This window comes from Pelmatolapia mariae, linkage group LG2 (genome assembly GCF_036321145.2).
Source record: "Pelmatolapia mariae isolate MD_Pm_ZW linkage group LG2, Pm_UMD_F_2, whole genome shotgun sequence".
Taxonomy (NCBI): Eukaryota; Metazoa; Chordata; class Actinopteri; order Cichliformes; family Cichlidae; genus Pelmatolapia; species Pelmatolapia mariae.
Genome location: NC_086228.1, coordinates 25,831,419 through 25,857,906, shown reverse-complemented (window position 1 = coordinate 25,857,906; position 26,488 = coordinate 25,831,419). Strand labels below are relative to the sequence as shown.

General features: G+C 38.2%; 1 protein-coding gene across 2 annotated transcripts; it reads left to right on the top strand.

Moving 5' to 3' along the window:
• Nucleotides 1–732: 732 nt before the first annotated feature.
• Nucleotides 733–25,284, top strand: klhl4 (kelch-like family member 4). Of its 2 annotated transcripts, XM_063496608.1 has the most exons (12): nucleotides 736–838; nucleotides 4,542–4,984; nucleotides 12,246–12,413; nucleotides 13,382–13,518; nucleotides 13,915–14,111; nucleotides 16,435–16,647; nucleotides 17,854–18,040; nucleotides 18,183–18,407; nucleotides 20,268–20,430; nucleotides 21,501–21,713; nucleotides 23,334–23,505; nucleotides 23,881–25,284. In XM_063496608.1, the coding sequence occupies exons 2-12, from the start codon at nucleotides 4,548–4,550 to the stop codon at nucleotides 23,938–23,940; spliced, it is 2,172 nt and encodes a 723-aa protein (XP_063352678.1). In that variant the 5' UTR covers nucleotides 736–838; nucleotides 4,542–4,547; the 3' UTR covers nucleotides 23,941–25,284. The 2 variants fall into 2 exon arrangements, with proteins under 2 accessions (XP_063352679.1, XP_063352678.1); XM_063496609.1 differs by lacking the exon at nucleotides 4,542–4,984 and having other exon boundaries at nucleotides 733–838.
• The last annotated feature ends 1,204 nt before the right edge of the window (nucleotides 25,285–26,488 follow it).

Sequence of the window (26,488 nt, the reverse complement as noted above, 5' to 3'; positions counted from 1 at the left end):
TCAACACTGTACTGAAACACTGCAAGTGAACTTGTGGGGTAAAACCAAGTATCTATTTCACTACTGATGTACTATACCCCATGTTTCTGGGTTTGTAGCCTCTATAATAACCCACATCCTCACCCAGTATGACTTACTTACTTTTAACCTTGTGGTTTATATCTTATGGGGACCAGTCTTAAATTTCGGTTAATATTAAATCATTAACCTCTATGATATTGAGTATGGCCATATAAAACTAAAATGTGATTACACCCCCCAGTGGTTGAGTTAAAATACAACATCACTGATACTGATTATTCTTCAAAACACTTTTGACGTGTGTTTTTGTAATGAAATCACGAGGACTTGCGTTATTGCAAGATGTTTTAAACCTTTTTTTATATTTGACTATTTTATTTAATGAGATTAGAAATACAATATTTATAAATATATACTATAAATACTTAAAATTTACTGGTAATTCATAAAAATGCCATGTTTAATGGTTTTATATAATAATTGTAATATGTTACAGTTAAAAATCTATGACACATTAAATTTCATCAACACAAACGTAACAGACGCCTCTTATTGAAAAGGGCTTTATAAAAGCTTTGCTTTAAACACAGGATAGGACCTGGTTGCTTGAATGCAGTTGTTATTGTCGTACAGAGGAAGGAAATTATCAGGAGTTTCCTTCAAAAGAGGAAAGTGCCCCCTTCCTTTCTGGAGACGCAAACAATTCTGTAGTGAAAGAGTTTGAGCAGTCATGAGGATCATCCCTGTTGGCCATTCATTTTAAAAGATCATTCCACCATTTGAATGCTGAGGAATATACTTCAAATCAGTTTCTCAGGTAAGAAGAAAGATTACTAAATATGATGATTCGGGCTGTTTTGTAGATATTTGCTGTAATTTAACTCACACTGTTCCTTTTGCCAGATGATCGTTTTGCCAGACAATATAAACTGAAAGCATAAACTAGTTTAGATGCAAGAAGATCCAATCATAAACAAGACGTATATTGAAAATATATGTTTTATGAAGTTAAATATATTTGTGATGAACATATGGAAAGTTAAAATATGTGAAGTGAATGTTGAAGAAATGAAATTATTCACAGACTGCCTATTGAAAGACCTTTGTCTTTCCTTTGCCAGACAGAACTAAACACTGTGTTCAAACCTGTCCAATAATTTCCTAAATAGTATGCCATAGTCCATATGTTTGCTATACAGCAGTCTTGTCTGCTTCTTCAGCCATAAAATCACAGACTAAACACAATTTTCTGGCTTTCATAGTAAGTTGACAACTGAATTTCCTTTTTACATAGACTGAGTTAAGAATGTAATAGCAAACTATTAGGTAGTCTTCTGTTTTAAAGGTTGAAATCTCTATTGTGTGGAAATTCGAAGTGGCTTTTGGTGTGTGCATGTATAAGTGTACTTTCATGATTGTCATTTGAGTGCTTGTAATGAAGAGAGAACATAGTGTGTTAGTGTGTGTTTTTTTATGTTTTGACGGCATTTTCTTTGATTGGATCTTGGTAGTCTCTGCCCAACAAATCACATCACACATGTTGACATACAAGGTCGTTCTTACATTTTCAAAAGAAATAATTAGCTAGCATTCGTGATACATAATTAGATAGCAACAAACAAAAACAAGCAAACAAAGGAAAAGATCAAGGGATTTCAAGGAAGGCATTACATTGATTTAGTAGTTTGCATTTTTACACAATTTAATGTAATATATATCATTTAAGACATTTGACTGTCTAATCTTAATGTGACTGCTACTCCAAACCGACCGCTTACATTCAGTGACTATCTGACTAGGCATGCAGCTATGGTATGTGTAGTGGGGAGACAGATGTTGGACGATAATATAGTTGACCATGCCAATCTGGCATCTCACATCTCATGTGTTGTGCAGTGCACAGCTAGACTGTGCCCTTGACTTCTGTGCAAACAAAAGAAATGACCCATTGCGATGTTACGGTGCATTAGGTCATTATTATAGCATACTTGGACTTTCTAATGTATTTTTTCATTAAGAATCCATTCTGTTGTCATGATGCATTATTGGTAGCATTTTGAAAAACTGTTGGATTGGATGTTTTATGAGACTTTTTTTTCACACAACTGTTTTAATATTCCTTTAACACATCTAGTCAGAATACAATTCCCCACATCTGCACCTTGATTTTAAAAAATCATCTTAAAAAACATTAAATCCAGCTTCCAGACTAAAATTAATTAATATGTGGAGAATATATTTGCAGTGGAAAAAGGAAAATTTAAAGTTTTACTGAGTCCTGTCTAAGCTTCTGCATTCAAATTAGGAGAAAATCACTGTCTGCTGTATTCAAGTAAGAAACTGTCTTGGAGAAAGTTGCATAGTGTTTTGAAAGCTTCATCTGTAAGGATATGTGGCAGAGGGTGATGAAGAAGAGTGCCACAGGTAGTTCTAGCTTGCATGCTAGTTCGCTTTCATGTTAAACTGCAAAGGAGAACAGTCATTTCCAGCACTGTTTTGCTACTGAAACACACAATTGCACAATGTAGTTTTTGTTGGTACACATCAAAAGTTGTTTTTTCTTATAAAAATGACTCTTGTCTTGTAGAGTACATTAAATGGTAGTGAAAACCTGGAAATTTGAATATACTGATGCAAATCTGACAACATATTTAAGGAACTTTTTATCCACAAAACCTTAATTTTAACAGATGAAAAAAGGTTTGAAGAAAGCATTTTGCAAGTTAACTTTAGTGTATGGCTGTATGTTTGATCAGAGAAAAATGCCAAAGCAATTAAGAAAAACTAATACAATATAGTACATGGCAGACCTCTGTTTTGCTTCTGCAATACATGCATTTTCCTCGTAAAGGTACATTTAGTTGTGTGCACTGATGGTAACTGACAGTGGAATTTTATGGTAGATTTAAAGACTCAAAGAGCTTGTTTTGAAATAGACAAAGGAAACAGACTAGAATTCTTACTCCTTTGATAATGTCATTGGCAATGCACAACCTCCTAGAGCAATATATTTAAGCATATTTTAGAAGTAAAAAGAAATTTAATATATGTGCAACTGCCCCAGCAAATAACCCATATTTTAGCTCGAGCTGATCAAGGAGGATAAAGGCATTTTGAGAGGAAGGGTTTCCTCTCACTTTTGTGAGTGAAGTAAATATTGGGCATAAATACACAAAGACATTGCTGCATTATCATTTTCATCTATTTCACAGTAGTAAAAGTGAAACTTGTTGTAACTTTGTTATACAGCAATAAAATCTGTGAAAATAGTAGTGGGAAGCTAAGGTGCAAAACATTAAATCTGACTGAGCTATTCCATTGCAGAAATACATAAAACGTCCTGATCCTATCCAGATAAAAAAAGGTGTTATAAAGTATTCACCACTAATTTTCCTAGTTTACAATGGGTAACAAATGAAATAAAAAATCTATAAGTGGTCTCCAAACATATACACTGTTGTTCTGTCACTTTTACTTTGAAATATGTTCAAGTATATGTTAGGAAGGAACAGTAAAATATAATGCCTGACTGTGGAAGAAGGTTTGTAATGACCTTGAAGGCTCATCAGTATGTAGTCTTTTCACTTGTAATTACAGGGGGCTTTCAAGACAGTGAAGGGGAATATATTTTTTCTGCATGGGCACCTACATTGACACATTCTCCCATGAGATTCTGTTTGATGTGAAAATGGCAGACTGCATAAACGTGTGTATTAGTGTGAAATTAATTTCTCTGCCATTTAACAGCGTGAGGTGATATGTGGTGCTTATTTGTGAGAGATTAATGTATCTCACATTTTCTGTTTATGGACAAGCATGAATGTGCATTCACGTAGATTAATGTAATGAGAGCCCCCGCAAATGATCCTAGCATGTAGAACTAGTATATAGTAGTTAGCTAGCTTCCTGTGTTCCTCATTCAACAAGCAGTGATTTACTTTGTTACGGTGTGACCTCATCATCTAGGTTCTACGATACCCCACCTCCACCTCACAGCAAGAGCAGCCAGCTCACATACACATACAGAGAACATACTCATGGTCACACTGAGACACACAGAACAGAATCGAAGGGGTCTACGCAGAGCTGGAGAGAAAGAGAGGGAGAGAAGGAGCGAGAGAGAAAGCGAAACAGACGAGGCGAAGGGGAGGGAGTGTGGATCATGCATGTGCATTAACTCAGCACAGCAGCAGCAGCAGCAGCAGCAGCAGCAGCAACAAACAGAAACAGCAGCAGCACAGGAGGAAAAAAGAGAAAGAAAGACAGAGAGGGGGAACTGGAGGGAGGGTTGTAGTCTCAGGCACAAGAACAATAGCTGCAGAGGACTGCTTTCCATCTCCACTAAAAGAACAACGGAGGAGTAATAGAAGGAGGAGGGGGTGGTCATGATAGTAATGAGACAATAACGGAAGAGAAGAGGCACACTGTAGTCAGTGAGGACTGAAACCAAGGCTCTTCTCTTCTCTGCTCTCCATGTTTTTGGGGACTCAACGTTCCCTTGCCTTATTCTCCAAACCCAGAGGAGGATGTCTGTGTCAGGGAAGAAGGAATTTGACGTGAAACAGATCCTCAGGCTTCGCTGGCGCTGGTTCAGCCATTCATCCCAAGGTTCGGCTGGTGGAGGAGGCGGTGGGGTTGGTGGTGGAGGAGGTTACATTCAGCAGGATGGCCAGGGACGACTGAAAAGTCACTCGCGGGAAAGAGGTGTTGGAGGTCTCCGGAAGACTAACAGCCCAGTACACAGCATCTTGGCACCAACGCCAGGCCCCACACCTGTCTATGTCAGAGCAGGTCATCAATCATGGCATCATCAGCAGAGCACCATCCAAGGTTCCCAGGCCAGCGAAGATTCTTCAAAGAACAGTTCTTCTCCCAGCACAACAAGGAAAGATGACACAAACACTGGCCAAGAAGATGTAAAGAGTTCCACAGAAGACCCTGCAGAGCTGGAGGCCAGAGAAAGGTATGACTGCTATTAGGTGTTAGAAATTAGGAGACTGGGTAAAGTGCTATAACGGTCACTTTTGATCATATGCTCAGTTAGCAGAGACTGGTTATGGGATGCTCTTTTATAAATACATGGTTTCTTCAGGTTTCACAGTGAAAATATAGCTACTGAATAAAATAAGCAACTGGAAAAAAAAGAAATATTACACATTAGGCAGTATCCCCTTGATTAAATTTTTAAAAAGGGTTTGTTGTTATCAGTAAAAAAAAGAGAGCACAGCCAACTTTAAATAATAAAGATATAACAGTCATACTTAAAAATGGCTAAACATTGTGAAACTGCATTTTAACTTAAATTTTAGCTGTGCCATTATGCATGTAGATCCTGTAATTATGCGAAGATTAAATGAACTGCACAGCCATCATTTTCCAGTTTACTCAGGCTATTCAACTTCTACCATGGCTCACCTGGGGACAGCTCACTCTCATTGTCCACAGCATGTTAGGCAGGATGAACCAATAAAACATCCTTTTAATTATTCATTGAACTGGAAGCTGAGGCTTTTCCTGCTCCTCTGACTGTGTTGTGGTCCAGGTTACATGCACAGTATTCCTTTGCAAGAGTGTTTTTGTTTTAACAAGGCACACTATGGCATTCTACTATAGAAATATAAAAGGACAGCTGGAAGGAGTGATTACATCACATAACATGTACTGGACCTATAAAAAGAAGAAGCAGTGCAATCGCATGAATTATCTAGACTGCCGAGCACAACTACATCCACTTTATGAGCTAAAAGCTATTCAAGCTAGTGGCTGGTATATGATTTTTGATTTATTTTCTAGCAGAATGTTATTACAAATCCTATACTGAAGTGAGTTTTACAGCTATAAATCCTTCCCCCTGCCTTTTCATGTTGTGTTTTTCCTCTTACTTCCATGTGATCCTACAGCTTCTTCCAGGAAGTAAATAGGTTAGAGTTCTATATGTGTGTTGCTGTGTGTGTATTTGTGTGTGTGTGTGTGTGTGCACATGTGCACACACTGTCTGGCAGAAGACTAAAAGCACGTCATATTAAAGATGAAAAGACCAAGTTTCCTTTTATCTCGGCTGTGACATTCTAAGGTGAATTGGTCCTTAAGCATTGCTGATTCCTGTACGCTTTTGTTCTGTACACCTGGTGAGGAAGTGAACAATGAAAGTAAACCTTCCCCTATGTTTTTGTACAGAGCTCAGTGAGAAAAAAAGCACCTAATTCCCAATACATAGTCTCTACCTACAGCCAAAAACGTGTCAATATGAATTGAATAGATATCACAGTCAGTGGATGGTTTGGTTCTCGGGGAAGAACATGAATAATTCTCAGCTAAGGTACAGTTTTGGAATCAATTCAACATCCTGCACTGTGTGTTGGCATAATTGGCAGATGTTCATATTTTTGAGTCCCTATGTGTGAAAAGTGCATGCATAAAAGATGTGACTCACAGTAAAAATGTGTAACTCTCTGGCTCTCGGGGACCTTGAGTTCATGCTGGTCATGTAAAATACAGCACAGTCGTCACATTCACACGATTCTGAAATATTAAAATGGTTCTGTTTTTGTTGGAGCATATACTCTGCTCTTATGCGTTTGATTGCAGCTTTATTCATTTAAGACATTATCGTGAATTATTTTACATTTTGTTTTGCCAGCCTAACCTGTGAAAAATCTAAACAGAACACGACTCTTCAGTACTGACAGACATTTCATCATTTCCCATGTTAAAATTCGCCCTGTGAGCAAATGCTTTATATGATGAAGAGTCCTATATTTTTTGATCATTCAGTACAATAAATAGTTGGAAAGTAAAATTTAGTCGTGAGCAGTTATTGCAGAAATAAATAGTTGCATTGCATAATGCCACTTTTCAGTCACGGCTGTGCTTAATGGAAATACACCAACTCAATAACTGTGAAGGAGTACTTGCTGGAAATGACTTTGGGATGGATGTACGATGTAGCCTGGTGAATTACACCAGTGGCTGTGTCACACATCATGGCTCACATGTTCATCTGCAGCTAAGCAGATGTGTGGATGTCACTGAGATATGCACATTCATTTACTCTACCAGCTGGGTGGCCTTATTATGTCTCACATCATAAATCCTTGACACATAATTTGTGACAATCCCTCAGGCTGAATCTCACAAATGAGTTCTGCTGGCAGTGAAAAACACAAAAGTTTTGGCCTTTTGCTACAGCTAGGAAATACCTGCCAGTCATTTTGAGATATATGCCACTCAGTGACTAGTTTTCATTCATATAATGTCTTCGTCCCACCATTTTCTTTCATTCATAGTAGAATTCATAACTCAGATTACTGTCAAACTGAATTATCTGGGAAATTCAATGAAAACTGTGCACCTCTTGTGGCTGTATATTTACTAGATTATATGTAATGTGGTTATACCAAAGAGTATAGAAAGACAAAAACTGACACGTGCAACGAGTATTTAGATAATAACACAAAAATTCAGTGACACATTTATGCTGTGGTCGGCAGTGTTAGAATTATTCCCATTCTGTTAACATTCTCTAAAAATTACAAAACATTTACTGTCTAAGTTACTCTACATACAGTGTGTGGAAACTATTGAATCAAATGTAGTATAGTAAATGGGTTGCTTGCTCTTAATGCCCCAAGTGCTGCATCTACATACTGTATATTTGCTCTGTCCTCATGACTCTCATCCAGATAGCTTCTTTCTACAGTTGACAGAAAATATATGGCAGAAGTTAACCTGAATGGAATGGAAACCCTGACCTTTCCCACATAAACACTAACAGTGGCTTGAGTCAGCGTGCTGTTACTATGAATGATATCTCAATTCCCTCTCCACCACCTTGGAAAAGAAATACCACCACCTTAACCCCTGTCAGCAGCAGTAATTCAGATATTTGCCCAGTTCTTCATAATGCCACAAGGCTTATTAGGTCTATGTGTGACACATCCAGTTGATGCATCCTTAAGATATTTGTAAACTGCAAAACACAAACTTTCTGTTGTAATCTTTAAATTACACCCTCAGGGTTTAGGTGATTGTGTTATTGCCTATAATAAATTGTGAATGTTGTTTGCCCAATCAGCGTTCTGTATGCCAAGGGCAATCTTAGATGGAAGCTAAAGATGAAGCCAGAATTATCGTAAAAAATTCTTTGTGCTTATACAAGGCTTTGAGCAATACTGAGAAGACGCATTATGTGCCGCCCACATTTGGTAATTTCTGTTCAAATGAGACATGAATTTTTATTAATTTTCCGTGGATACCATAGAAGGGGCCATGACTTGGTTCAGCAGTTTCACTCATAGCACTTTGCACTGAAATAGATTAAGGAGGTGCAGACTGCGATCAGTTTTATAATTATGACAGACTAAAATATAAATCAATCACAATATGAACAATTACATAGCATTGGTAAGATTTAGGAAAATGCCACATTTACCACATTTAGGGGCTCCCAGCTAAAGTATAGAAACTTTAAAGTTACAACTATAAACATTATATAACAAGTACCTTTAAATATCCAGTATATACAAGGTTCCATTGCTGTAAGATCACTGACTAATTTGTTTAGCCACAAACATCAGATTTATATAAATTATGCACAATCCACAATATGACATCCTCATACCTTATGCAAGTTAACCTGCCACCAGCAAAGCAGTAAGGAGATTTCTGCTAAGATCTGCACATTTTTTCACTTACAGGACGCCCCCAGCTCCTAATACACACATGTGCATGTGTTTCTACATTTGTGAGGACACTCATCTTTTACCCTTTTTGTTTTGTTTTGTTTTGCTTGTTTTGCTTTCATGACCTCTCGGATCACAGAAAATATTTAGGGAGACAAAATATTATTGCTGTTGTCACCCCCCCCCCCCCCCCCCCCCCCCCCCCCACACACACACACACACACCCTTCTGCTAACTGCATTCACCCTAATATAAATGGCCCATTCGACTACAGTCAGAGCAGATTTCACAAGCTATGGTGGTAATGGGTATGCCCACAATAACAATGGCACAGGAAGGAAAAAAAAACATCACCAAAAAGCTGCACTCTTCAGTGACACAGGGGGAAAAAAGCAGAGAGAAAACTATGTTTGTGCAAAAATATCATCGCAGTCTCAATGCCTGGATCAAGTTATTACAGCCAGTGTATAAAATCTTTCCAACATAAAGCCCAGTGGCAGTATACTGACTGTCAGAGTACAGAAAGAAAAGGATCTCATTGAATATATAGAGCTGGCACAAGCTGTATAAAGCTTTGAAGGAGTTGTTGGATTTTCCACACAACTCAAGCTACTCAGTAGAATTCTGGGGAAAATGGCTGCTCTAATCCATTTTCAAAGATTCATTTCACATTTGGCACTCACACAGAGAGATGGAGTTGACATCAGTTGGAATAAGAACGAGAATTTCAACAACATATCTGACACATAACTTTTATAGCTAAAGGGTTTTAAAAGCTGATGACAAAACTACATAAACAGTTTAACAATCCTTCAGGTATTTTAAATGACCTGCTCTCTATTATTATTTATTCATGTATTGTTTGCATGTATTTATCTGTATCTTGTGGTCAAAAGTTACACAATTGGGCTACAAGTCCTGACAAATTCAATAAATATTGCATTGCCTCTGCCTCACCTGCATAGTGGAATTTTTAAATATGCAGTGTCTCAGAAGCAATTAGTCACACTGTGGTGTGATAGCTCTGAGAGGGTGTGAGGAGCATATGACAAGACTTGGGGTGATATGCGCTCAGTGAAGGAAAACTGATGTAGTATAAGGTGTGATGATAAATAAGGCAGAATCTCCAATTCTGTTCTAGTTTTTCTTATTGCGTTTTGTCTTATTATTTAACTTCTTATAGTTTTGACTTTAAGTAGATGCGAAAAAATCGCTTCAGTTTGTACAGTACAAAAGAAATCTGGATGCTCGCTGACAATGCGGCTTTATGTGGATTGCTTTGTAGTGTGCCTTGTGCAATGTACAGCATTGTCTGTACACCAGCTTCTTTGGAGATGGGTGTTCTAGGGTTTTAGTGCCTCTATAAAAATGGGCTATACCTGTGATGATCCAGCCCACTATTGGAAGCAAAATATACACCTCAGAGCAAATTTACTGCTCCCTAGAATGTGATACCAAAGCAATTAGTGTCGGAGAGATTGGTAGGCATGAAAAATCCTTACAGCATGCCTTGGAGCCAATACAAAGGCAATGCATCTCAGTTTTATGGCCCAACTGTTTATTCAGTCTTGTTTGGTGTTCCTCTCCAAGACTCCGGAGTCAGTGGGGAATATCATGACAGGGCAATAAATTACATTTGAATTTAGCATAAAGTCGCCCAATAAAGCTTAGACCATAGGATATGGTTGCGACTAGTGTGCTGTATAAACAATGCCTGGATGGAAAATGTTTTTGCTTTTGATAGTGAAAGAGGAGAAAGTCACACGCTCGGCTGAAATTTTTTATAATAGCGTATTAATCAGGATGTCAATAAAACACCCTCCATCTTTCCTGCAGTATCAATCCCACTGCATGCCAATATATTGCTCTGCCAAGCATTACAGGGTTTTCGGTTCATTTGTATTGACAAATCTGTAACTTCACCGGTTTATGCAGCTCTCATATCAGCATATGAGTAGTAATGAGCGGGGGACATAAAGTGTTGCTTAAAATAGCAGTGACATTTTTTTTTCTTGAGCACTATCAGTCTTTACACAGCAGAAGCGCCATGAGATGACTGTAAATTCCCCCAGAGAGATGGCTTGGGTGTTTATGTAGCATAACAAACAACTCTAAATGTCATTGAGTAGACTTTTCCTGTGAAGGACACCAAAGTGACTGGGCTGCAATATTTGCCATGAGTGTGAGGGATTACTCGGATGCCTATAAAACAGCATGTAATCTAGCAGCCTATGGGGACGGGGACTCAGCCTTGCCACAATGCTGTGAGGAACAGGCTGGTTCACTTGTTAAGTCGCTGTTTTTTTGGAAAACACACATGCACACCCAGATATGCAGAGGCACACAGGAACAGACAAAAAGGCATGCGCGCATTCTCGCTGCAAAGCTGTTGCATTGATTGTGCTGCTGGCTTGTCCCATTGGACTGCAGTGCTTAGTTATCCACTTATGTATGGAGTTTAGTCCATAAGAGTTTTAATTTCAGCTTAGAGTGGCAAGAAAGATGCAGATTCACCGCAGGGAAAAAAGGATTCAGGAGTGCAATGTGTCCAAATAAGCTCTTTTGTGTCATTGGTAATTTGCTGTTTATCTCGCTGTGTACAGCTATTTAATTTTGTTTTTAGTTCATATTTGGACAGAAAGAGTTAACAGCGAGTAATACACTTTCTTGAATAATTTGTCGCAGCGCTACTAACTTGTGTTTCATGTCTTCTAGAAATGGAGTCGCTGCTCCTACATTGGTATTAGATTTCATAAATGACAAAATCATGCAAAAAAACAAAAAAACCCCCCATAAACAAACAAAAGCAAATAATAAAAAAAATCCAGATGAATGGCTGAATTAAACAGATCACAAGCAGATCCACTGAGTGAACACAATGGATCTGCTGATACGTCTATTCAGCAGCATATTGTGTTGGCTCATCTCAAATAAACAAAATATAATCTTTTTTTCCCCATTTAAAAGTAGTAGATTAATATTTTTGCTTTGTTGCCTAGGCAGCTTTTGAAATTCAAAAAAAAAAGAAAAAAGTCTCTTCTAATTTCTGATGATGGGAAAGGTATACAAACTCAGTGTTCACTGGTTTGCATCCTAATTTCTATTCCACTGTGATCTAATTACACCATTGCCCAGGCTTATTCCTGCATTACAGCTTATTCATGGACAAACCCTGTGATCCATTGCATGATGTTGTCAATATTGGAGAATCCTGCCCTTAGTTGAATGGCTGAATTAAAGAGATCACATGACATCTCTTGAATGCTAAGAACCATTGTGTTCCCTCAGTGGATCTCCCTGCATATTGTGTTAGTTCATCATAAACAAACAAACAAACAGACAAACTTGTCTAGACATGTCTAGATTCCATACCTATAGGGAGGGGCAAACTATTTTTAATGCTGTGTTAAAAATGCAACATGTTGATTATATCGCACAGAATGTAAAGATGCTGCAGTTATACAGTCAGGGTTAATTGTTTTTATATTTTTAAATTACACCACATGTGTTTTTTCTTCCTCTCTCTTTGCTCTTCTTCCACAGGTTGGTTCTGAGCACCTTCTCCAGAATGAATACCAATTCCTCAGATGAGTTTTTCCAAGCCACAAACCATGCGGAACAGACATTCCGGAAAATGGAGACCTACCTCCAGCACAAGCAACTGTGTGATGTCCTCTTGATAGCAGGGGACCACAAGATACCGGCTCACAGGTTGGTGTTTGTGCCTCTGTCTGCTTTGATTTCATTAATTACTTACTGCTTTAGATCAGAGTTAAAAAGAAGCTCATCTGGATGCACTTCGTTAAGATAGCAATGCAGGCAGTCAGACTTTGGTCTGGACCACAGTTTGCAATAAATTTGGTCAGTTTGATCTATATGGGGAATAATTGGATGAGCTTTGAAATTCAAAGAAAGTCTCTTCTGATTTTCCGGTGACAAGAAAGGTATGCAAACTCAATGTTTACTGGTTTGCATTCTAATATCTACTCCGGTGTGATCTAATTACACCATTGCCCAGCCTTATTCCTACATTAAAATCTGTACATGGACAAATATTGTGATCCACTGCATGGCATCTCTTGACTGCTGAGAACCATTGTGTGGATCTGCTTGTATGTCTATCCACACAGTATATTATGTTAAGGATCTGGTACGTTCCACAGTTCCAGAAAAGAAGTATCTTAGTAACATAGTTGCCTGAATTTTTATAGCTGGATTTTTAAATTCTACTTTCAGATACAATCATGTAAAGCAAAGTTTAAACCATAAAAATCCATATTAGAAACTGTAAGCACGTGTGAATGTATGCTGACTGATTTATTCATTCACGTTTCCTTCATGAATCCACAAGCTTGTTGCTTGAGCTTGCTAGACAAATTAGTTAACATAATTACAAGTCTGACCATTGTAGCTATTAACATAACATACTGTATGTGGGATAAAATAATTTATCACAGGCTGACAAAGTGGAATCATACAGTGGTGGAAGGGGGCTATAAATCACTGTAAAATGGAATAATTACACTGACAGTACATTATGAATATGGTGTATGGAGTCATGTGAGGCATGCTGTTTGTTATGAAGCAGAGCTTCATTTGGGGGCACTCTTAAAACCACAAGAACATAGATCTTCCACCGACATGTAACCCAATTCATTGATCTTTTTTCTTTATGGCAGATTGGTCTTAAGTGCTGTGTCGGACTACTTTGCTGCTATGTTCACCAGTGACGTGAGAGAGGCGAAGCAAGAGGAGATAAAGATGGAGGGAGTGGATCCAGAAGCCCTCAGATCCCTGGTTCATTTTGCCTACACTGGTGAGTGCTTATAAAGACATTCACTAGCCCTTGTAAGTAGTTATGAGACTTCTGAAATGCAGCATGATTAAAATGGATCAATAAGACAATTCATCATAGAGCTGGCAGACTGGGCAGGACTTCAACACAAAATTGCTTCTTTTTTTTGAACTGGGCAAATGGCCGATTGGGAAATATGCTTTAATCAACATATCCACTTTTTACAGTTTAAAAATTGTGTGGTAAAAATCATAATAATGGCTATCCTTTTAAAAGATTTTAAGTGATTTCATTATTAACGCTATAATTTAACTGTTGATGCCTTTTATTTGATTCAAATGTTAATCGCAAAACTGCTTCCATGCAGTTTCAGTCATGTGTTGTTTTTCATGTAGTTTCCATGTTGTGACATTGCAGGTGTCCTTGAGCTGAAAGAGGAGACCATTGAGAGTTTACTGGCAGCAGCTTGCCTCCTCCAGCTTTCACAAGTCATCCAGGTTTGCTGTAACTTTCTGATGAAACAGCTTCATCCCTCCAATTGCCTGGGAATCCGTTCCTTTGCAGATGCCCAGGGCTGTGTGGACCTGCTTAATGTGGCTCATAACTACACCATGGTAGGACTATGAACAGAGCCAGACCACATTTTCATGGTGGGCTCCATTATTCAGATCATAATAAATAATGGGATTGCACTCATCATTACACACACACACACACACATGTCTGGTTTGCTATCCTTGTGGGGACATCCCATTGACATAATGCTTTCCCTAGCCCCTTACCCTAACCCTAACCATTAAAAATGAATGCCTAACCCTGACCCTTACCCTAAACCTAACCATAACCTAATTGTAACCCTGACAGTAAAACCGCATTTTGAGTGTGAAAATTGCTTTCAACCCCGAGGGGACCTGGATTTTGGTCCCCACGGTGCAGAAAGTCCCCACCAGGATAGTAAAAGTCAGATTTTGGTCCCCACCAGGATAGTACGAACCCGTACACACACACACACACACACACACACACACACAGGGAATTCTTTAATCATAAAAGACATAACTTTAACACGAATTTTTAAAAATTTAGTTTCATTACTGTGCACTCACAGGAAGTAATAACCAACCGAGTTCTTGACACAGCTTGTTTGGATTTATTTGTTTAAGATATGCAATTACTCTACATTTCTGTGAGAAATATTCCTGTTGGATTAGGATTCACCCACATGTTCGTCAGATAATTTCTTGCTGGTCATGCAGAACTGACAGCACAAGACAGGCGTTATCTCCTAAAGGACATCTGCTCACTCTGTTTACACAGTCCCCATCCGAGACCAGGAGGTTAATCTAATCATAAAACTGCACAAGAGGCCCAGCTTCCTGTTCAGTCACTTCAGTAATGAGCAGGGATGTTCGGGCTTCCTGGAAGACTATCCTCTATCCCCTCAGCTGAAGATTTTTGTTTTGATAAGCTTGTTTTTTCCCATTACAGCACGGCAGCTTCCGACACCCTTTTCCTTCATGAAAGAATACTTTAATGTTCAGTATATACACGTTTAATATTATATAGTTTCATATTGCAATATTTTTCCAGCTGTAAAATACTTTGATTTCCACACAGGATTTCAATTAATACTTGACAATTTTGGTTTTGTAAATTAATCCTGATCTCAGGAAAGAATAAAGAGCAGTCTTTGTTGCAAACCAGTGCAAATTACATAGTAATCAAAAGTTTTTGGAAGGTAATTTTCCCAGCCTCGCACCAATTAAGCATTAGTTTTTCAATTACTCTTTTAATCAAATCAGTTAATATCCTGTGCTGCTGGTCTTGTTTTCTGAGGAGTTTACTCGACTGCTGTGAGTCTGCCAGTATCTACAAACACATCCTTTTAAATGGTTATGAAACAAACTTGGCTAAGCTTTCAATTTTGTTGTAAGCTCTTCAGCATTTGCAGTTACAAATTTATTGGTGTAACGCAATGTCAAAGAGCTGGATTGAGTTTCTCCCTCCTCTTTAGCACCAGAGATCAATAGATGTCCCTCATTTCATTAAGGCTCTCCTTGTTAAGCTCTTAAAACCTGCCCTCAAAAGATAGATCGGACTAACACTGTAATGTGTTGCATGTTGATGATCAATAGCATGCTTGTTTCTTGTTTCATGTTTTCTACAGTGAGCGCTCGATTTGTTAAAGATAATAATGATGAATCCTTTACTGCTTTGTTTAAAGCATAAACAGTGCAGAAAAATGGCCAACGCTTGCTCTGTGTGGCTAATGTTGGACATACCAATGATGCACATATGAGCAGGAATGTTTTATATATGATCTCTAATGGAACTGCCCAGAGACAAAGACCTTGAAGAGGTAGCCATGCAGTGCTGTAATATTGCCTGGGCTTCTGGCCAATAAATGGAAGATTAATCTTTAGAAAGGCAATAGAAAACAGCTTCCATCAAACTTGGAACTGGACACGCCATTGGTGGGATTGTAATGGAGGTTTCCAGAGCCTGTTTTTCATTAAAGACTTATAAAGGCTTATTGGTATCATGTATGATCAGCAGAAAAAATGCCATATTAGCCTAAGAGGAGGCTTTTTGGAGCGAATGCTCTATACCAGATTGATTTGTAGTCTGTTGTTATGTGGATCATTTTATTTACTGAACTAAGTTAAACAGATGATGGCTTCATCTGTTCTTTGGAAAGAAATAATTTGAGAAATGGAGAGCAATTCACTGCGGTTATCAGTTATTGGAGATAAAGACCTCCAAACTGGCACTCTCTATCTCTTCACGTTCATTTTTCTTCACCTCTCTGTCCTTGTGCCACTTGGACCTCAGAGATGTAGAAACATACACAGACACACACAAAATGCTGCACCAAGCGTACTCCTCGGCTAATAACTGATGATTATCTGTCTCCTCTGCGTCTCCGCTATGTTCCAGGAACACTTCCTCGAGGTCATTCAGAACCAGGAGTTCCTGCTGCTCCCCACAGCTGAAATTGTTAAGCTGCTCTCCAGCGATGACATCAATGTTCCTGATGAAGAGACGATCTTCCAAGCTTTGATGATGTGGGTGAGGTATGATGTCCAGAATCGACAACAGGACCTCGGGGTGCTTCTTGCTTACATCCGCCTACCCCTACTTCCTCCACAGGTGAGAAAGCCGATCAGGACTGTAAGTCGCTTATGCTTGTTTTAGAGCTTGTGACTGATGATTCAGATGGTACAAGTCAGCTTGGCTTCATTACAGAATGTGTGATTTTTGATCTTTGATACTCTGTCCAGGTTGTAACTCCTCATTTTATAACTTTGTTAACTTAAAATGAATAATGAAATGAATAAAAATAATAACTAACACTGACAAACCAAGCTGAAGGTTTGTGTAATACAGCTATACCAGTCTAAAATGAAATTGTAAATTTACAGACTGTAAATCTGCTGTTTATGTGATGTAAAATTATGCTGTATTTCTGCAAGTGAGCACTGACTTACAACTTGGTCATCTTGATTTAAATAACCTAACAGGAAACAGATAAGCATTTTTGACAGATATGAAGCATGAACATATCTATGTTTTTTTTTAAACGCTATTTTATTTTCACTGACAAATTGCTTTCCAAAACTAATTATGCTCAAGTTATTTTTTTTATTATCAGTATGCAGGAAAGTAACCTGCAGCATTATTGTTTGCAAAATGAAAAATATGTGGAAGATATGATACATAAGGTTTTTCATCCATGGCTTGGGAGATGCCATTTGCTGCGAGGCAAATAAACAACAGAAATGAATCATTGTTTTTTTTTTCTTCTCAAAACTGGTAAAGTTCTTTTTAAGTCTCGCAGGCATAGCGGTATCAATGAATAAATGCAAAAATATATGAAAGTGAAATGTCTGAGAAAACCCACATAAAAAGCAACTTCACTGCAGTTTCTGTGTTGTGCGGAAATGTTAGAGTGCTACTATTTCTCAGAATAGAAAGAAAAGTTTAGCTCTCCTGCAGTGCATTTACATAAAAGAAGTAAAATTATGAAATACAGTGTGTTTGTTATGTTTTTGCTGTTTTATCTAATTGCAATAATTGATATAGTGACTTCCTTTAAAGTAATAGTTTGATGATAGACAAAGATTAGATAATTTTGTTTTTGCTTTCACCCCATTTTAATTAAAACATATCATAATCTTAATTTTCAATGCTGTTTTGCAGTTATATATATCTGACATCTTTTCCAAAGGGATTTAAAATCTACACATTATATTACAAATACCATTCCCACAACAGAGATTTCTATAAATACCATAAACATTTGAAATTTTTGGCACACATTATAATGCAGCTAATTTTATTTTTCTTGAAATATAGCTCCTTGCAGATCTGGAAAACAACAAGATGTTCTCTGATGATCTGGAATGTCAAAAGCTGCTAATGGAAGCCATGAAGTACCACCTTCTACCTGAAAGACGCCCAATGTTTCAGAGCCCAAGAACAAAACCTAGGAAATCCACTGTTGGTGCACTTTATGCTGTCGGAGGAATGGATGCTACCAAAGGTATCCGACATAGCAACTTACTGAAAAGACTCTGAAGACGGCTTTGCCAGATGTATAAAAAGAGAGGGCTAGCTTATACACAATTGTTCTAAGTGTATGGAAACACAGGTTATTTAAATTGCGGTATTTTGTTTCATTTCAGGCTCTACCACCATAGAGAAGTATGACTTGCGAACAAACACTTGGGTCCAGGTTGGAGTCATGAATGGGCGCCGGCTGCAGTTTGGTGTGGCAGTGATAGATAATAAGTTGTACGTGGTTGGAGGGAGAGATGGACTGAAGACGTCCAACATGGTGGAGTGCTATAACCCCGTCACCAAAGTGTGGTCCACCATGCCCCCAATGTCAACACACAGACATGGGCTTGGTGAGTGACTGGCATATAACTGGCCAACAGCATATTGTTATTTACATCTGCATTCATGCATTTTTAGTAGCGTTGGTACTATGTCTGTGTTCTGAAACTTACTTGCCTTTCCATGCACATACATGGAAAGAATAATGTAGGAAAAACGTGCCATACTTCTTTTTCAAATGGAAAGCTATAGGTAGGAAGAGCAGCAGCAAGCCTTCCATACAGAACAGAACAGGAAGCAGTGATAACAGCTCTGATGCTGGTTAGGTCAGACACAGTATAAAAGGAGGACCTAGGGTAGAGGTGGGTTGCAAAGTAGCTTGCAAATGCCCAACAACTGTAGGAAGTTAAAACAATTTAAATAGCACATTGCATATGAGATTTCCCAAATGAAAGCATAGAGGGTATCAGCTGAACTCTTTGCTACTGTAGGCTGGAACTGAGATCATCTTATCTGCCAGGATTGTGGTTGAATTCAACTTTGTGACTTTGTCTTGAATATTATGCTGCCTAATGCCAACTAACTGGAATGATCATTTCATTACAAACTGCAACCTATCAATTTTCAAAACAAATTCATTAACTGCTTTTATTTCATGATGAAAAATCTTTTACAAAGACATAACACATATGGTTGTATATGTTTCAGGTTTCAGCTCAGTTAACCAAGCAGATGTTTCGAAACACCAAACAGGATACATGCTTAGTAAGGCCACAATTGGTAGGCTGTTAAGAAAAAAAAAACTTTGACATATACCTTTGATATTTTTTCCATTCCCCTATCAAAGCTTGGCAAGCTGTGCTGGCCCTGCTCTTCCTTACCCTTCCCTGCCCAATAAATCTCATATCAGAAGCATTTTGATTCACAGTTGAAACAGGTCTGGGTAACAGAGGAGGGAGATCTTGTCAAAGCATTCAGCTCACTCACACAGTGTGGTCGGAGGTATCAGCAAGCCCAGGAGATCACACTGTACAGATTACCTGCGCTGTCTTTGATCTTTCACGTACCAAATATCTCTTGGTGCTTTGCTTATCTTGTGCATATTTTCATTCTGAATATGTTTTAACTTAGTGTCTACCAACATCCCCGCATAGCCATTTCCTGCTGTGTGCTTTATGGGTAAAGAAAAGGAAAAAAACGTGTTGTTTTTTTATTCCCAACCCACAAGCCAGTAATAAAAAGAAGCCTCACTACAAGACCAGTTTTCATCTGACAGTGTTTATGTCACTCGAGGTTCTCTGAATGCGGTCTTACCCTCATGTTTCCTCTAAATAATTGAACTCTCACCAAAGGAAATAAGGGTTTTAATATAAAAATCCATTGTGCTAAAGCACCCTCTGCATTGACGCTGGTGGAAATAACCATTCCTGTGTGACTGGGGGACGAGGAATAACAAAGCAGTTTTATAGTCTTCCTGTTTTCTGAATAGCTTTGGCCAGCTGGTTGACTCACTCTGCTCCGTTCTAAAATGAGAAACGTATCTCTGCTCAGACTCTCTAAGAATAACATTCACTTGGAAATCTTTGGACTTCTTTCACTGATTATTCTCTAAGATGTGTTTAAGGTTTCCTTGTTTGAAAACCTTTTTCATGTAATTTTGGCAAAAATGTTTGTTTCATTTGACCTCAGTGAGGTAAACACATGAACATTTGAAACAACTTAATATAATTATGCAGACAAAATCACACATGATTGAAACACGTATATAAAATATTAAAATATTCTTCTCTTTATTTCGTTTTTTTATAATAGCAAATATTTATAGCGTTTGATTTTTCCATATGCAGTTATCTAATGGGACAATTCATCTTATTTATCTTTACAGCATTAATTGTTTGGATAGCATTAATTTCTTATTTCTATTTCTGCAGGTATTGCTGTGCTGGAGGGTCCCATGTATGCTGTAGGAGGCCATGATGGCTGGAGCTATCTCAACACGGTGGAGCGCTGGGACCCACAGGCCAGACAGTGGAACTACGTGGCCAGCATGTCGACACCACGGAGCACCATGGGAGTCACAGCACTTAATGGAAAGTAAGTTGCTATGACCCCCATCTTTGTCTAACCTGTTTGACTATCCCATCATAGCCTTTTAATTAAAATGTGCAACCTTAAACTTAAATGCAAAGTGTGCTATTGTATTTCCGCGTGCCTGCCTCTGAAGCCATTGCCCTCTGAAAATTAGTACTAAGAAGGCAGACATTTGCAGGCAATTCACACTTAAAAAGGAAGCCTAATTGGAGTATGCTCTTTTTTTAGGGTGCTGCCGTCCATAAATTCTACTTTTCTGCTTGACTGAAGTAAACTTGCATATGAGGATAGCACAGTTAGTCTTTATTCCTGCACCTCTTAGTCAGTTTTAGCTATTGATTTGCTGGAACAAATGTTTTTGCAGGCAGTAAACTTGCAGCTGGATTTGAGCATGAAATAAAACAAGCATGGTTGTGTAACTCACAGTGCAGCGGTCCAGGAAAAGCTGGAGCGCAGTATTAATGCACTATTAGTTCGACAACATTATACTTCCTTTGTGGTCTGCGTCAGATAAACTCCAAGGTGGCTGTGCAACAGTGCAGCTCGGAGCAAAGGCTGCTCTGATTAGTGTGGTAATTTATACAGTATAATCTAGACTCCATAAATGCAAAACACTTGATGTATTTGTATGTATTAAATGCCTTACAACACAATTTAAAAGTAAATTAGGCAAATAACAGACCAGCTTTCAGCCTAATTTGAATATGTTTGTGTGCTGAAGGAGAAAAAAGGCTGCTGCTCCTTTACATCCTGTATTCGGTGTTATATGTTGCTGAGTTATTTCTGCAGCTAGGTCAAAAATAGACAACAAGGAAACTATTTCTCCAGCCTGTGCTTTCTTTCTTGTTGGGCTTGTGAGCTACAAGCTACATTTAACCCACTGATGTTATCTTTTCTTATCTAAGAAAGCTATCTTTGAAAAATGTTCTGCTCAGCGCCGTATCATCTACAATCTGTCTTACTATCACTGTTCTGATAATGTTTAGATAACAATTCTGTTTTGAAGCACGCAACGGCTACTCATTTGTCGAATATTCGTTCATAATTTTGCTTAATTTACTTGAATCTTTCAGATTATTTGCAGTTGGTGGTCGAGATGGAAGCTCCTGTCTTAGGTCGATGGAGTGCTTTGATCCACACACCAACAAGTGGAGCATGTGTGCACCAATGACCAAGAGACGAGGAGGAGTGGGTGTAGCAACATACAACAACTTCCTGTACGCCGTGGGCGGACACGATGCCCCTGCTTCCAACCACTGTTCTAGACTCTCCGATTGTGTTGAGAGGTCAGTAAATGCACGTCCTCATCTCCAGAGTACACACAAGACAATGGTGTGTTTGGACTGATGTTCATTGAACTCAGTAATGGGTGGGGTCAAGATAGGAAACTTTCTCAAAGGAACAAAAAGGAACTCCTCTTGATCCCCACCCTGTTCCTGCATTTGGAGACATGTCTGCATTACGCAATACCCTATTGTAGAGACCACTGTTGCTACACATGGTTTTATGTTATAGTATCTGGCACCATCTGGTGGTCACAATATCCTCTTTAGTCCAAACCTGAGGTAAACCCATTGGCGTGATTTAAATACGTGTAACTGTTTGTTTTTTTTGGCATAAAATACAGACATCATTTTTTCTAGGACATCACATTTTACTCAGATATTTATATATATTCCCTCTTGTCATGGTGATGCACTGGTCAGTACTGTATAACTTTAGAGGTTTATACCTACTGGTTGAGTGGGTCCTTTCAAGAGGCTGAAACTCCAGATACACCCCTAGTACAAAGAACAACTTTACTGTTCGACCCACATGTTTCAGCCTGTAGCTGAAACAGCCTGTAGCATTCTGGTATTGTGCAGTTCTTCCACGGTGAGTGTGTCTCACAAAGATAAAAGGTTGCGCAAACAGAGTAGAGATGTCTGGCACAACTTTCAAGGTACACAGAGAAGAGCAAAAGTTGAAAGCGGTGCAATGTTGTTCTTCCATGAAGAGCGAGTCTAAAAAAGATAAAATGTTGCAAGGCTACAGGCTGAAATGTGCTGGTCAGGCAATAAAGTTGTTCTTCATACCGCATGTGTTGCTGGAGCTTCAACCTCTTTAAACTTCTGTTCTTTTCTTTGCACCTTAGTAGCAGATGAAGTTGTGAGTAGAATTTTTCAGTCTTCAGTCTTCCTCCTACAGTCCAAACACATATTTGGTAGATTAAGTGGTGATTATGTACTTGTGTATATGGTAGTGTCTAGTTCTCTGTCTCTCTGTGTTAACCCTGTGACCTGTTCAGGATGTACCTTGCCTCTTTAACTTATATAAGTTGGATGAGCCGTTACAAGAACAGGCAGTTATTCATCTGTTAAATTCAAATATAGAATGTAGTACCTGCTCAGCTGCATTATCGTGTGATCGTGGTTGTTTCACATTTTCAATATACATTGTTACTGATGTACTTTTAACAAGCAGCACACAATATTTAATAATAACAACCACAATTCACACTTTTTTTCCCATAGTGGATGAATTTTTAAACATTTGAGTGACTGTTTTGTTCATAAGCATAAAAAGTAAATCAAATGATGTCTCTTAACTTCCAATATGGACAAACAGATGAAAAAAAATCTTTCTGTGGAAAATTCTGTCTGATGAGTCAAGTTCTCCCTGGACCGAGCATCTGCCAGCTGCTTTTGGAAAGACAGCTTTGTCTTTTGCTTTAATGTTTCAGTTTAGTTCTCTGTGACCATTCAGACATCTGTGATTAAAGAGGAGGAACATAAGGCCGTTCCAATTAGTGGAGATGAGATGCTGTTAGACTGACTGAGTAAATGAACTTTTAGAGAAAATGTTGTTTCGCCATACTGAGTAATGTAATGCAACGCCAGTTGTTCAACCAAATATTTTAATTACAGGTATGACCCAAAGACGGACACCTGGACCACCGTGGCTCCCCTCAGTGTTCCCCGGGATGCAGTTGGTGTTTGCCTGCTGGGTGACAGGCTTTATGCAGTTGGCGGATATGATGGCCAGTCGTATTTGAACACTGTGGAGTCCTACGATGCACAGAACAATGAGTGGACTGAGGTAATTGCATTAACTCAATTTAATGAAACTGCAAAAACAAAGTTATCACATATATTCCTACTATTTTAGATTAAAAAAGTATGAAAAAAAATCTAGCTGAGAAAAATAAAAAGTTTAAAAAGTTATAAAAAGAATAAAACTTTAATAGAACTGCAGATATTTTGCTAGAACAGTTACAACCAACATCACTGCTCCAGTTAAATCTGAAGTGACTGAAGCCTATCAATATTTTATAGTTGCTTTTCTTTTTGCATGTTTTTTTTGTTTAAATCTTGACCCTTTGACCTCCTTATCAGCATGAAGTAAAACAGGATTTCTTTTAAAAAGGCATCCTTACATGAAAGACTGCATGTTAACCTCTCTGTCTTCCTGTAGGAGGTCCCTCTTAACATTGGCAGGGCAGGCGCCTGTGTGGTGGTGGTGAAATTGCCTTGAGCGTTTTGTCTCAAAACAGCATGGGTAACAAATGAGGGAGCAGCAAAGAAGAGTGGACAAACAAAACAACAGATCAAGGACGGATCCTTTGAGAGTCATGCTTTTATTTTTTCTTACTTTAACTCGCCTCTCCAGAATTTTCAGAGGGAAACACAGACAGAGCCTTGCCCATAAACCAGTGTTGCTATCATTAGTGGACATGCCTGCCCACTGGGAAGGACTTGTTCAGAAACTGGAATGCACTGGAATTCTTCACATTCTCGACCAATCAAGAATTTTCATAGACTCGGCCAAGCTGCGGCGAATCAGCGCCAGGCCTTTGTTGTACGGCTTTGTTATACTAGTTTTATGAAAAGTGACGTGAATGTCTGCAAGATTACATTTAAAACTTACAGTCTGAACAAATAAGCCAAACTCCAGGTTAGTTTACATTTCTACGCAAACATTTCGTACCAGTACCATCTCACACAATATATTTTTGGGATTAAATCTCCATTTATAGCCACTCTAATGAAAATTGTTGTAACAAATAGAAATAACCGTACCAGTGTCTTTCCTCATGGGTGGTCAGAATCACTTCTGAAGCATAGGAGACCACTGTGAACACCGAGGGTTGAAGTAAAGCAATGAAATGATTTTTTTTTTCTGAATAAAATATTTAGACATTTTATTTTGCTTTTTTTAAGCCTGTAGCTAAAAAACACCAAAGTCATTTGCTTGTCTTAGATGTCTTGTTACTAGTTACATGTTCTAAAGGTTTACAAATTTGTGAATTACAGAAAAATATATCATATTGATATTTCACATTGCTGTACAGATTTTTGTGAACTTTCTGAAATGACATTTGTGTTTATAGGATCATGCCTAAACCAGTGCCCTCAGATCACTACAGTCATTGCTGTTCATTTGGCTTCCTTCCTGGGCATGCTAGCCGAGTGAATGTTTTGTTTGAGTTATATAATATTATATATGATGATCATTACCGTCCTGTCTGTATTTTTAAGGATATAAGACCTTCTGAGTTACATAGATCTTTTTTTTTCAATCACAAACCCTTGCAGTGGAATCAGGTGCATCTAAACCAGCTATGTGAATCTATGACAGCTTTTATTTTACACGTTACCTGCAGTACTAGGAAACCTGATTGCCACAGCACTTCACTATTGCAAATGTTTCGAATTTTTACATTTGTAGTTGGTATATCTGTTTAGAAAAATGAAACATTGCGACCTTCTTCTTAATAATTTGTAACTGTAATTCGAACACGTTCTGGGGCCAAATGCTAATGTTTTTATCATAATTTTGTACAGCATGAGAACCAATAAATAAACTGACTTCAGTCTTCTCTGCATGTTCAAATCCATGTTTAGAGCTGTGGCCCCACACCGGGCACATTTTCATTACTCTTGTTGTTCTGCTTCAAGTAAACATAACCGATTCTTTGACTAAACAGGCTCGGAAGCTGCTTTGATGTCTGTCAGCGTTAACCTTAGTTTTGTTTTCGCTGCAGTGCCCTCTTCTTAAATCAAGCAAGCATGTTTGTTGATATTGCTGTGTTTTTTCAATCTCCCATCAACAGACTGAGGACCAAATGCTTTTGCTTGCCTTTGTTTTTTCCCCATTGTTTACCCTTCAAATAGTCCCTTCAGCCCACCATCCTCTAGCTTGTTTGGTAAGATTTCAATCACTTTCGCATACATAATATTGGCTTATGTGTCCACGTGTGCACTTTTTTTTTTTTTTTTAAATTTTCAGGAACCTGTTGGTGATTTTAAAATACACAGTATATTAGACATATAACAGGGAAAAAAATCCCTTTTGCACTTTCCTTTTTTCACATCATGTAAAGATTAATCTTCTTCTCTAGCTTTCTATTTTTGTTTATCTGCATCTTTTCCTGCCAGAGCTCATAAGGGAAATCAATAAAAGGATAATAGCTTTGATCTAAACTCACCTCTCAAAGTAAAATGTGGAATTTCTCAGTATATATCTGTACATTAATTTGAGATGCAGTGCTGTGGAAATATGGGGCCATAATGATTAGAATTGCTTTATTCAATTTGGTCCTGCGAAGATTGTAACAAGATGCAAATATACAGAATTTCTGTATACTCATCTCATAGTTTACCTCAATATTGCCTAATCTTCAACAGCACTGTCAGACTAAGCTGCTTTGCCAAGTCAATCTAGTAATAGGTTAACAGCTGCAGTACACACATGGATACACACTGAATTGGCTACGTGACTGAACTAAGATCCACTGCCTCAAATCAAAATTTAATTCTAGTTTCAAGGGCCCAAGAAAATGTGTTTGTGCCACAACATGTTGTTGAACACCTCTGGAAAAATATATAAAATATTAAGATCACAATGGGTGGAGTAGCTTGACTGTTTCTGAGCTCTGCCGAGATTCCTGCAGATTTCAATACAGATTTAAACAATGAAATGTTTAAATTCGCATTCATTTAGCTGAAATACAATGTTTAGCATTTTCACGCTGCACATTTCCATGCTGACTCTACTCGAATACATGCTTTGTTGCCTGGTT